This window comes from Poecilia latipinna, unplaced genomic scaffold (genome assembly GCF_001443285.1).
Source record: "Poecilia latipinna isolate Pla-1442-1.1 unplaced genomic scaffold, P_latipinna-1.0 Scaffold244, whole genome shotgun sequence".
NCBI classification, from domain to species: Eukaryota; Metazoa; Chordata; class Actinopteri; order Cyprinodontiformes; family Poeciliidae; genus Poecilia; species Poecilia latipinna.
The window spans coordinates 315,255-328,775 of NW_015112860.1; the positions used below are offsets into that span (position 1 = coordinate 315,255).

At 38.2% G+C, this 13,521-nt stretch overlaps 1 protein-coding gene across 4 annotated transcripts in view; it reads left to right on the forward strand.

Moving 5' to 3' along the window:
• fam49a (family with sequence similarity 49 member A) overlaps positions 1-12,737 on the forward strand; it is a 32,580-nt gene extending 19,843 nt beyond the window's left edge. Inside the window, exons 2-12 of one of the 4 annotated variants that reach the window (XM_015032543.1) lie at positions 2,422-2,474; positions 6,781-6,860; positions 8,295-8,416; positions 9,037-9,142; positions 9,258-9,394; positions 9,484-9,561; positions 9,651-9,767; positions 10,953-11,032; positions 11,690-11,816; positions 11,905-11,975; positions 12,569-12,737. In XM_015032543.1, coding sequence (XP_014888029.1) covers positions 6,791-6,860; positions 8,295-8,416; positions 9,037-9,142; positions 9,258-9,394; positions 9,484-9,561; positions 9,651-9,767; positions 10,953-11,032; positions 11,690-11,816; positions 11,905-11,975; positions 12,569-12,632 — 972 coding nt within the window. In that variant the 5' untranslated portion in view covers positions 2,422-2,474; positions 6,781-6,790 and the 3' untranslated portion in view covers positions 12,633-12,737. Of the gene's footprint in view, positions 1-2,421; positions 2,475-6,780; positions 6,861-7,110; positions 7,202-8,294; positions 8,417-9,036; positions 9,143-9,257; positions 9,395-9,483; positions 9,562-9,650; positions 9,768-10,952; positions 11,033-11,689; positions 11,817-11,904; positions 11,976-12,568 lie in introns of those variants that run through there. The other 3 variants (XM_015032540.1, XM_015032542.1, XM_015032539.1) reach the window with 3 other exon arrangements.
• Positions 12,738-13,521: the final 784 nt, after the last annotated feature.

Sequence of the window (13,521 nt, forward strand, 5' to 3'; positions counted from 1 at the left end):
GGGGGGGGGGAAGGAAAATTCCACCGTAGCCGTCGAATGTCATTTCCTGAAAAACATGTTTATTTTTTCGATGTCTGCACGCTTCTCCCTCTGCGCTGACTGGCTCCACTACATGCTGGGATGATTGTCAGATTTACTGACTTAATATGCCCAACCGACTGGCTCTTACGCCGGCTGCACGCCTCAATGTGCCATTGTTTCACTGAATGGCTCACTTGCTGCGATAACTACCTGGCTGCAGTGAAAAGTTGGATAGATGAGCAATTGGCTCACCGGCTCATGGCAGGACGGGAATTTCTATTTTTTCATCGGACATGATGTGCACTGCTTGGTTATGATGAATGACCATTCTGAGTGCTCTGAAGTCTGGAATGGTGACACCTGTTTGGCTGGAAAAACGAGAAAGATTTTTACTTTGAGTGGAGGACAGAAAAAAAAAGATGAAGAGGGTTGGGTAGGAGGAAAGCAGGAAGGAAGCTGGATGTATGTTTGGAGCTGTTGGTGCTGCTCTCGTCAGTCTGTGCCATCCACATGGTGTTTTGGAAAAATGTTGGAAACCTCCAGAGGGAACACAAAAAGTGCATTTGCCTAGACATGGAATAATGTGGTGAAAGTTACTCCTGTGACAGACCACAGGAAGTTAACACGTTAACCATAAAAGGTCTTCACCATCCATTGATTCACCCTATAGAAGATTAAATACACTCTCGACTACAGTAATCTTTGAGCAAACCATTTATGACTTTATGGTTGTTTACAATAAATTTAAATACATTTATTACTGGTATTTTAACTTGAAATGGCCTGTTCTGGTTCAGTTTGCTTTCATTCTCATGAAGTCATTGTATTTTCCAGCTTTCAGGAATTTGGACCAGTGATGAGCACACTTCCCTAAAACACAAATAGCACCTTTTCCTTTCGCGCTTTTGCTAACTTTGAAAATATTTAGCATACTTAGCTTCCTCTAAATTAATTTCCCCCATAAATTATAAAGTGTTAATTTACTTGACTGTTTTATAAACTTTTAGGTAAATAAGGTTCACCATCTGTCTTAATGTTTTGATCATCACCTATTAAGAGTTCTTCAAGTAGTTCAATGTTTATATCAGTGCTCTTATTTTGAAGTGGCTGGAGATCATTTACACAGCAGTTCCGTTTCCTCTTCTCGGGTCCACTCCCATCCCCCATGATTGTATTTCAAACAAAAAACATACACAACATGTAAATTATGCCAAAACTAAATCGATGCTTGAGGGTTGTAGTCCTTAATGGGCAGATATCATTTGGATTGAAGCTAGGGCCTTAGCATTAGCTCCTGCTAAATAACCGTGATGGTGTACTGCGTTACTGTTAGCGGAACTAATGTTTGTGATTCGCTCATTAGGGTTATTGCAGCTAACTTTTTAGCTAGCAGTGCCCACCAGTTGTTGATAGCTTTTGCTGATATCAACAGTGTAAATAGCCTGAAGCTTGCACATGGCGATAAATTAATGGCTGCTTTTGTCATGTATTCACCAGCTGTGCTCTTTGTTTGCCAGAGATGTTGGTAAAAACCTTGAGTTTAATTAATCTCAAGCACTCATGGTTATCATGTTTATTGTGGAGAGCTAATGAGAAAATGCTAATGTGTTGTATAAATCTACTCTCACTGGCATTTCTTCATTTTTAATCTATTGTCTTGTTACAGTTTGACCACGTTACTTCTCCCATGAAGACAACACGTTTCAGCCATGCTAATAATAAGAAGAAATATATTCTAATCACCGTATAGCGTAGTATATCTAAAACAGCTAGATAACATTTAACGCTTACAAGTTGCAATTCTTTGTCAGAGTTGTAACCAACAATGAATTACAGCACATGGGTCTATAAAACAGCATTCCAAGCCACAACCCTGTAATATAATGTTGTCAACTATCCTTAACAGCTTTATTGTTGATATTTTTGTTTGTTCTGCCTCCTTAATTTAGACCTGCTCGCATTTCAGGGAGTCTGTACGTATAGACTCGCCTGCAGTCATGTTTCGACCGATGTGTTGAATGATGAGCCTGTCATCTGTTTGTTTATCCCCTCCTCTGAGTCTGGATGGAGTTACGGCCAATCATGGTGACCAGCAGCAGCCACAGTTTGTCTCAGGTTATTTAATACTCCGATAAACACACAGCAGTCTTAACTCTTCTTCCACATGACACACAGGAGTGTAGGTTTCACCACTGAATAATTCAGTTCTGAGTTTTTATCTCTGTATTGTTTGTCAAGTGCTTGCTAGTAGAGAAGAGAAAGGTAATTGGATAGTTCATAACGATGAACAGCTCATGTTGCAGTTTTCTTTCTTTTTTTCTTTTTTCTTTTGGTATTTCCAGTCTGAACATGTTCATGCAGGAAATATTGTTTGAACTTATGTCTTCTTCTTTTTTTTAGGGAACGGGGAACGAATGATCTAGATAACAACCTGAGGTCCTCCACTGGAGAAGGTATGACTAACACACAGACTCCTCCACATCCAAAAAGAAGAGAAATGTTTAACCAGCTTGTTTGACTTGGATCATGATCTAATCCCCCCGCTAAGGCCCATCAGCTTGCTAACAACACTGCAGTTTACTTGATTATAGCCGGGATTAGGCTGCCCTTCTAGCATTAACCTCCGATTCCATTTTTTTTTTTTTTTTTTTTTCAAAAAAAAAAAAAAAAAAAGTCCTTTTTTAAAGAGAAATTCCAGTTTTCTTCTAAAATGTACTGCAAAATATTAGACTTTTTATGTCGGGTATCCAAATGTGTCTGGGTCCAAAATGAATTTTAAAAAATGACAAGCGCATTGAAATGAGCATGTGGTATGTGAAGGCATTGCTGTAACAATGTCATTTGTAAAACTATTTTTTATTTATTTTTTTCAAATAAGCCTAATGATCTTCTAAGAACATTTTAATTTGGAGGATTATTAGTCCCAGGGTACAGGGCATAAAATTGCTTCTAAAAATGATTGGGAAAAGCCTTAAGATAGCTTCACATGCTGCAGCAGAAATGCTGATGATGTTCTTTAAGTTTCCATCACTACAGTTCATCCAGGATAGCCCAAAACTGTACATACCCCCTGCAAATTTAGGTTTAAATACTTGTTTGTTTTAAACTATCATGCCTTTTCTGAATGGAAGATATTTTGTTCCTTTTGTGAAGGAAGCTAAAGATTAGGGTGATGGCAAAGAGGCCTCCAATGTTTTTTCCCATTGATTATTGAACATGCCTTTTATTGTGAAATGTTTTTGTTTTTCATTATATCCATAGCTGATACTCTTTTGTCCTACATTATCTCTTAAAATGAACAAACTTCTCGGTTGATCAAAAATAAATTAAAATCTAAATTTGCAGTGACGAGAATACTTTCGACTTGATCGTATCTGTCTAGTGCTGGAATTTTTTAAAGATATGTTCTTAAGCTATGACATCTTGTACATTGAAATACTTTTTTAGTTTTCAGTTGTTTCACAAACTCTTTCCGTATTTTTGTGAATTGTCCCTTTAATTAAGCCGACTTAATGGTAGACACTCTGGAAAAGAGGAAAGTCAAAGTTTCCACTTTCAATCCAGGCGATGCAGATGAATGGTTGTGAAAGAGGAACTGGCTACACTAGAAAAATTCCCTGAGTGTTTTTCCTGCCCTGTGGTATTAGGGCCGCTGCCTGGAGAGGAGAACGTTTCACGTAACAAAGTGTTTTGTGTTTCTGTGAAGCTCAGCGGATATTCAGCCTGCATTTGTTTTGCCACAGTTTGTTCCTGAGTGCTACTTTTTCTCGGAGACTGAAGACAGCCGGGTTTATTGTGCATTTGTTCTGAAACCTTGGATTTACACAAATACTTTAAGTTCATTTTCAGGTTTCTGCGCACTTCTGCTGTTGAGCAGTTTTTTCATGAAAAATTTTTCTTTCAAATAATTAAACGGGCAACATGGCATGTAGGCATTCAGATACATTAAAACTCCCGCAGGTTTTTTCATTCTGTCTCTTTCTGTCTGTCTTATTTTGTCTCTTTGTTTTTCTTTCTCTGTCTTTCTTGGTTTAACTATGAGCATACATCCCACTATTGATCAGCATGTTGCAAAAAACAAACTGCTTTTTGTTTTCTGAAGCAGATTTGTCTTTTAACTTTAATAAAAAACATTTTTAGCTGACGTTGATCTTAGAACTAGTCCTAATATCCACCTGCTGTACCCAAACCAAAACCTTGGTTGGTGTGTTTTTGATATTATTGTCCCTTTTAAAACACCCAGTAATGTCCATATTTCAGTTGAAAATGTTTCATCTTAATTATTTCATCATTGTTCCCTGCCCCATGATGCTGTGGGGCAGTGAAACAACCCCACAGCATCATGCTGCCACCCCCAGATTTACATCTGGATAGCTGTAGATGTTGTTTCTTACTCAGCCTGAGAGGGGCTGAATGAAAACTGAACAATTTAAAGGAATTCTGCTCGTTCTGTCTAGAGGAGCATCAGAAGCTTTTGGGGTCAATGTACAACTTGAACAACAGATTAATCATTTGACCCAGGAAGAGCAGTTTAAAGGCAGAGTTAATTACTTCACTGCCAGTGATGACTGTATATACAGTAAACCTCTGACTGGAACTATCACATATGAACATTTATGAGCAGATTTCACTGAAATATACAAATATGTATTTCTACAGTCCAACCAGCTAACTGCTTTAGTGCTACTTCTTTAAATTATGCAGCGAGACGTTTCTGTTGTGAGGTTGTTGTTATGGCAACAGACTCTTGATGCATGAATGAAACAGAAATGAAGTCAACTCCTTCAGTTTATGATAAACAGTTATGATTATACAGAAAAATATCCACAGTAATAGTAATTTTTCCTTTCTAATAGACCCATCAGTGAAAAAACTCTTAGAGTATGTTCTATAAGCATCTAAATGTAGCTGAAAACAAACGCTTGTTTGATCACATGTTCCACCAGAACTCGTATTTATCTGCGGAGAGGCCATGCGATCTTTATCTCTGATGCTACTTTCACTTTTCGTGATTTATGAGAACTGGAGGAGGTGTAGTGAGTGAGTGTGTGGAAGAACTTGTAGCTGCAGGTTAAGCTCTGCCCGGAGAAAAATCAGGCTCATAAAGCACATGTACATACATGATACCCTTGTAGCCCAGCTTTTATCTTCGCTGCTTGAATATGTAAACGAACCGACACTGCCCCCTTGTGGTGACTTGTCGTGACTGAGACTGGAATACATCTGCATAAAAGTTATTAATCGGTTCAAATCTGAACATATTTATATTCAAAACCATCAAAGCAGGTCCTGTAGGGAAAACTGTGCAGGCTGTTACAATGAAGGCTGAAGAGTTTCTGATGAGGATGGGCTTGGAGGTGGGGGGGTTAGGAGGGATGAATCCTCGGCGGAAAAATAGTCGACGGCTTGCTGGAGGCTGTGCTGTGTGATTATCATGTGCACACCGCAGCACAGTGTGTCTTTTGTTGCCACTCCACCATGAACCACGAAAGTTCGAACTTTGTGTGTGAGAAAGATGTTGGTGTCTTTCGGCTCCTTTACACAGAGCGCCAGCTTTGGACGTCTGACCTTAAAATTCCTTCTTAAAAATCATTTTTTGTTTGTTTTTAGTTACAATTCCAGCACCAGTGTGACGTCAAAGTCCTAACCGTAATGCTCACCCTCTTGTTGGGCTACTGTACGTTTAAAAACCTGCTGTGATTACAGAGTTTATGACCACCCTCCACTGTTGGGGACTTTTGCCTGGAAATTAGTACCTACCTGCTGCTTTTTGCCTCCAGTAAAAGCTTCAGAGTGCACAGCTGTAATTTAGGGCTCCACCCCGGTGTTAAGCCACAGACACAAAATTCAAAACAGTGGAGAGGCTGGTTCAGATGCTCAGAGGGTTTTTGGGGTACATTTAGCTCTCCAAACCTCTTAATCGGTCTGGAAACCGATTCAAACTCACATGTACAACAAACATGTATGAAATTAAATTAAATGAGATTAAAATCAAAGATGAAGCAGTTGGTGAAGAAAAAAATAGAAAAGTAACCATTTGGCAACAAATGGGTCTGCCAAAATGCAGAACATGAAAGGATCTCAGAAAAAGTGGGGAAAAATGAAGTTCAAACTACTATATGGAGCTTATTCTTTAATAAAATTAACTTTATTTATAAATCACATTTGGGGCAACCAGGGGTTAACCAATAAACTGTAAAATAATAACAAATGGACACAAAATATTCAGTTTAGCTATGAAAGACAGAAATAATGTGTGCAGCAACAAATGTATAACGAGCAACAAAAAAGTGACACCAAAAAAACTGAAAGGTGACAAAAAATAGAGTTGGATGTATCATTCAACCAAGAACTTTGTCGTTTAATAGAAAATAAGAAAGCCATTTTTCAAAATATATTTCTTGGCAGTTCAGATGAATGGTCAACAGAACATAAAACTCTGCATATCATCTGCACAACAATGAAATGAGAAGTATTCATCAATGATGTGACTCAGCGGACTGCCTGAAGAATAGCGGTCCAAACATGACTCCCTGAGGAACTCCTTAACTAATAGACACTGGCAGCCAGAATAGTAACTCGGTTAAATAAATCTCATCTCTGACTCTGGGTGGTTACCATTTTATGCCAGTGAATGTGTTGTATGTAAACATAGACTGTCTTATTGTTGACTTGTGTGTGTGTGTGTGTGTGTGTGTGTGTGTGTGTATAAAAATATATACATATATATATTTTTAACCCATTTATTTTGACCATCAGGTTTGCTGGAATGGGTAACCTGCTAAAAGTCCTTACAAGAGAAATAGAGAACTATCCACACTTTTTCCTGGACTTTGAAAGTAAGTCTGCGGTCTGAGTTGGACGCCGTGTGTGGAGGGGGGTGAACCCTAACCTGCTCCTGTCTCCTTTCTGTCAGCTGATTTCTGCGCAAGACAAAACAAAACAAAAAAATAATAATTTCGTTTCACTCTCTGCTTCTGCACTTCTTCCTCCTTTCTCGGCACAGCTATGACCTCCTGCTCTGTTTATGACTCTTTTTTTTTTTTAACATGAACTCCTTTTCTTCCTTTCCCTGTGTTTTTCCTCTCCATGTCTTGCAGAAACCAAATGGGGAATCTGTTAAAAGTGCTCACTTGCACAGAGCTTGAACAGGGACCAAACTTTTTCCTTGACTTTGAAAGTGAGCACGACTTTATTCCTGTCCCTTTTCTAAACTCCCAACATGCCTACCTCCCTTCTTTTAATTTTTTTTTCCCCCTGAACATCTTTCCTTTAGTGTGCCTGGTCAGGGGTCAGCCTATTCAACGTCTCAATTGTCTCTTTGAATTTCTAATGTCTCCTCTGTTATCTTTCATTCATCTTTTTGTGAAAGAAGGAGCCTGACCTTTTTGACCTGTGCCGTCTTGCTTTCGCTAAGTTCTCTGTATGCATTTTGTTCGTTTCTGCAATTAGTGTACACATTTGCATAAGTGTCAGTTCCTCTGTGATCCGAGGCAGTAACTAGGATAAATCTAATATAGACTGGTGGATTTTGGCTTCGGCCTTCTGCTGAGACCTCCCACAGAAGAAGAAGAAACTTACACTACACCTCCACAATGGCATTTCAGCTGTTCTCCCACTGCAGTCAACCTCAGGCTTTGTTTATTCAGCAGAGAGGAAATGATGGGAGTAGCAAGTTTTTGAAATGCAAAACAGACCTGAGACACAGTGTTAATGTCAGGGATTTTCTATATATAGAGCTGCTCCAGGAGATTCATGCACACATTATACTATTATACATGTAAGTAGCTGATATTAGCCTACATGCTAGTTTTGTAGACCTTTAATTTTCACGCTTATCTCACTAATCCCAAACCATCTAAAGCTCGTTACCAGTTACTGCCTGCATGCATTCAGATTCCAGTGAAAGATTCACATTCATCATCATCATTATTATTATTGTTATTATTTATTGTCTTCATGGTAATGAGTTTTAAAAACAAGAAACGGGTCATCTGAATGGAAATGATCAAACTCATTTTAATTTATATGCCATTAATAATTGATTATTAACTCATGTGACTTGTGCACCCAGTTCTTGTTTTTATTGCCGTTTTTTTTCCAACCCCATCTAAAAGAAATGGTTGAAATTAATGACAAAATCCCTAAAGCTAATATGATATTAAGTGGATATAAACTGAGATATTTACTTCAGCTAAGAATAAAATCCTGTACAGCCTGAAGTAGTTAATTGTAATGGAGTATAAATGACTGGAGTTTTGATTTGGTCGTAGATGCACAGCCGACAGAAGGCGAGCGTAAGGTGTGGAACCAGTTGAACTCGGTCCTGCAGGACTCTGAGAGCATCCTGACGGGGCTGCAGGGCTACAAAGGGGCGGGGCAGGAGATCAGAGATGTAAGAAAACACACATCACACACACTCTTTAGGATTTGCTTCAAAATGGGATTAAAGATGCGGTATTTAACTTTTATAGAAAGTATGTGTTTTACATATTTGTTAAAACTGTCACCATGTCGTGACAGTTTATCAATCAAGTTTATTTGTATAGCAAGGCGGTTGAGTTTGCTTTACAAACTAAAAGCACAAAGTTATAAAGAAAACACCTTATGTGATGTCAATCATGCTCATGTTCACGCTTCTCAATGTGCTAATGGAGGAGAAATAACTTATCTTTACAGGAAAGTCGTTTATCCATCATCATCAGTGGTTATGCTAACTAACCTTATTATTCACGACGGCAGCATAGCAGAGAGCAAGAGATGGAGAGAGAGAGGAGCGGAGGGGGGTTGGAGTTGTGCCACGAGGGTGGTGATTGACAGCGCTAAGACCTGGTTGTTTCTAGTTAGCACTGGGAGAAGGCAGAGGAGCTTTTTTATTACACAGATTATCTGTTTCATATACGACATAGAGAGTCTTAACAAATATGTAATAAAAAATATTTTCTGTAATAGTTACATACTGCAGCTTCAAATGATCTGACTAATACTTTTACTTTTTGCTTTCTGCCTCTCCAGGCGATCCAGAATCCCAATGACATGTCGCTGCAGGAGCGAGCCTGGAACTCCGTCTGCCCGCTGGTCATCAAACTCAAGACGTTCTACAGTTTCTCCCTCAGACTAGGTGACCCCACACTGACCCCACACTGTCATGCACTTAGTCACACAATGCTGTGAACGTGTCATTTCACAGCCAAACAGAAATACTTTAGTCTTATGAAATGCCTTATGCTCTGCAGAAGAGGCTCTGAAGAGTTTGCTGAAGTCGCTGACTTGCCCGCCCCTCACTCCCACTCAGCATCTGGAGAGGGAGCAGGCGCTGGCCAAACAGTTCGCTGAGATCCTCCACTTCACTCTGCGCTTTGACGAGCTCAAGGTCTACTACACACACAGACAACACACTCCCACCCTCACATAAAAGCGCTGTGTGTGTTGACCGAGGATTGTTTGGATGTCTTGACACAGATGAGGATTCCTGCCATCCAGAACGACTTCAGCTACTACAGGAGGACCATCAGCCGGAACCGAATAAACAACATGAATGTAAGACGACTTTTTTCTTGATCATTGAACACACACACACAAAAAAATAGCATTTCATCCCGTTAATTGTTGTGTGTTTTCATCCATAGTTGGACATTGAAAATGAAGTCAACAATGAGATGGCCAACAGGATGTCTCTGTTCTACGCTGAGGCCACACCCATGCTGAAAACACTGAGCACAGCGACGACAAACTTTGTGTCGGAGGTGAGAACGCTGCTGCAACATAATCATCTAACTATCCTTTAGTCAAACGTACAGGGGGACTGGAAGGGAAATAAAACTAGTGGTGTAGAATGGTAATAGTTCATTTTAGGGCCATGTATCGACAAAATAAGCAACGTTTTCAGCTCAAATACACTTTTTGCTTCTAAATTATTGAATGAATAGACGCATGAGCCCAAAAACAAAGATATTTATTGTTTTTAATCTTTTACGTAACCATTATGGTAATGGTAACCATAATGGTTACCACTTTGTTACCAATGGTAACAAAGTGCTTATTATACCCAATCAGGAACCACCGATCATTCATGGATATTCTTTAGAAATATGGACTGTGGATGCTAATGTTATAATTGGGGACATATGTCCTGCTACAACATGGTTAGCATTGAGATGCTACTTTAGGTTTGAATAGCTGATAGGCTAACAATAGTTGCTACCAGCGTCCAATCAGATATTTTTTAAAGCTGAACTGAACCCTGTGTGGGCCAGGAGAAGCAGCATTGTGGTCCGTTGCCGCCGCTAGCGGATGTCGCTTGGGTGTCAAATTTACCAGTGTATAAAAAATGCGCACAAATGTAAAGTTCCTGCTTGGAAATTTTGTCTATTAAAGAATTTTTAAAATGTGATTAATTTCTCTAAAAAAATTTTCATGTGTTAAAATATATGTAATGAATTAATTGAAAAATAACACGTTAAAGTCCCAGCCCTAAATAAAAACATATCTAAAGTCTACTTATGGCTAATTGATTTTCAACAAGAGTGACCAGTGCTCTAAACAGAAGTTGTAGTTCTAGAGAGTACACTGTGTGTCTTAGCAACACCTCAAAGGGAAAGACGTAAGCAGTGACTTTAAAGAAGCAGTCGCAGGAAATAATGTCTGTGATGCAACAATGCTAACAGTAAAGTTACAACATCTAACTGGAATGACTTGGATTGAGTAGAAACGACCCTTCAAGATTTTTGCAGTGACCACCACTGATACTGCTTTGATTTTTGTCTGAGGTTTAATCATTTATCTGTGGACTTTTATCTTGAAGCTACATGATTTTCTACATAGTGCAGAACTTTGATTTTTATTCATTTCATCAACTCAAGATTAAACTAAGGGGTGGAAAAACTGTGATTATTATCAGTAACAAAGTCTGTTTTCTTTGACTTTTCTAGAACAAAACTCTTCCACTGGAGAACACGACAGATTGCCTCAGCACCATGGCCAGCGTGTGTAAGGTCATGCTGGAGACGCCGTGAGTTTCTGCACTAAGTTCAAATCTTATCACACACACTTAATCTGTTTGTTAAAGCGACAGGATTAAAGGTTAAGTTGGCAATAATCCTTTTGTCTACATTCATTATAAAATTAGATGGCCAGTTACCATATGAAGAAAGGTGTAAAACTGTGTTTATGTTTTAAGTTGAAATATGTTTAGACTTCACTCTTATTGCTGTTTTACATTTTTGTTACAAGTGAAACAAAACAGCGCATTACATCACTGGAAATCACAATACCGTTAAGTTCATTTATTTCAGCTCCAGAAATTAAGCTCATGAGTTTTATTGATTGATTACAAACAGACTGGTATTTTTTAGGTGTCTATATCTAATAATTGTGCCGATTTTGGCTTACTGCTAATGAAAACCAAAATTCAGCTTCTCAGAAATTCACATTGACATATAATGGGTAAAAAACAATTTTTAAAGACAAAAATTGTCAAGTTGGTGAACATTATGTCCATGTCCTGTTCAGTATGTGGACTCAGTGGTTGGTTGTTCAGGGATCCTTTTGCATGAGTTACAGTCAACTTCTTCACCTTTTGTGGTTTAATTGAGTGTTTTGTTGTTAAGTAATTTTCTAAGAAAATCAATTTTAAATAAACTTTTTGAATGATTTTTTTTTTTTTTAGGGAATATTCAAGTCGCTTCAGCAGCAAGGACACACTCTTGTTTTGCATGAGGGTGATGGTGGGAGTGATCATTCTTTACGACCACGTCCATCCAAATGGTGCTTTCACCAAGTCCTCCAAGATAGATGTAAGAAGACATTTGTTGTGCTTCTGTTCTGTAAAGACGAAGTCGCCTTTTGATTCCATGTGATTTCACTCGGACTTATTTCCTCCAGATGAAAGGCTGCATAAAGGTGCTGAAGGACCAGCCGGTCGACAACGTCGAAGGACTCTTGAATGCTCTCAAGTTCGTACTTTTTATTAAGCAGGTTTTAATTAGAGACGCACCGATCCCATATTAATATGTGTATCAGCCCTGATATTGGAAAGAAAATCTAGATTGGGTATCCATATAGGCCAATCTATTCAGTCTAATTCTATGCTTTGTGCTTTGAGCAACATCATGCTCTATTATTTACTTTCTGAATTATTTGAAAGAAGGTTTGTTGCAGTTTGTTTTTGTCAGTTTCAGTTTCTTTATTATTTATTTTACCTTGGCTCTTATGTTTCTAATTGCACTGACTGAACAAATGGAAGTTATATTTACACATATGACCAAACTTGTGAAGCTATTGGTGTATTTAATTGTGCTGTACTGGTTCAGCGTTATCAAATAAATGTATAATTCAGTACATTTATATCTGCGTTTAAAAAAAACCAAGCGTTTTTAGTCAATTCAGCTCTATTTCTCTGTAACTATATATGGATCGGTTTTGGACGATAACTAAACTGCAGATATCAATATCTGTATCAGAAGCGGAAAAAAAGTGAACCGGTGGATTCCTAATTTTAATAGAATTGTTATTTTTTTCTAATCTAAAGTCCATTTTGTCTCCTCAGATTCACCACCAAACACCTGAACGATGAGTCCACTCCAAAAAACATCCAGTCGATGCTCCAGTAACATTTTTTTTCTTTTTATAAATATTGATATGAAGAGGATCATTCTGCTGACCTCAGACAAGATGTAAATGTTTACATTATTTAAAAAAAAAAAAGGTTTGTTCATGCTTGTGTGTCTTGTGCAAAAATCCTACACTCCGGTTTATTTTCGCCCTGCAGATTTGATTACTTTCCACTTTTCCACCATAAAAAAACAAACAAAAAAACTCAAAAGCATCCTGTGAAAGGCTTTTAGAAGTTGATAACATTTGCCTTCCCGGATGGTGAAAAATGATCTCTGAAAGCTGCTGCACATGAGCAAGGCAGCATAAAAATCCCAGCTGACAATGAAATTTAATGTTGAACTTAATATGAGATTCTGATGCAGAATAAATTTGTTTTTGGGATACCAACTTTAGAAAATCCAGCTTCAGTTCACCAGTTCACCTTTGCACCACGGTGTGAGATTTCCGAGAAATGCATTAAAGTCTCAGGAGTCAAACGGACTTCATCTCTGTTGGAATGAAGAATCGATGGAGGGTGGGTTGTTGAAAGTGATTAGAAATGATCCAATCAAATGTTTTTGTATTTTTTTTAGCTTATTTTAAAAGCTACATGCTGTGCCATGTTTTTGGGTAAATTTCATCGTAACTGTGCTGCCCGTTTTTAGTGGCACCACCGGTTAAAATCTTTAAAGGCTTAAAATAAATCCATCTTTTATCACAGCAGCATGATCTTACATTGGAAATACTTGAAAGTTCAATCATTTTTAATTTACCCTCTGGCAAAACTACAAATACAAATTTCAGTCTTAGTGTAGTTTATTTTGAAAATAATAAACTACATATACCCACCACCTGACCTGCACCAAATTCAACACAATGGATACTAATTCTCTACCCAATTTTTAT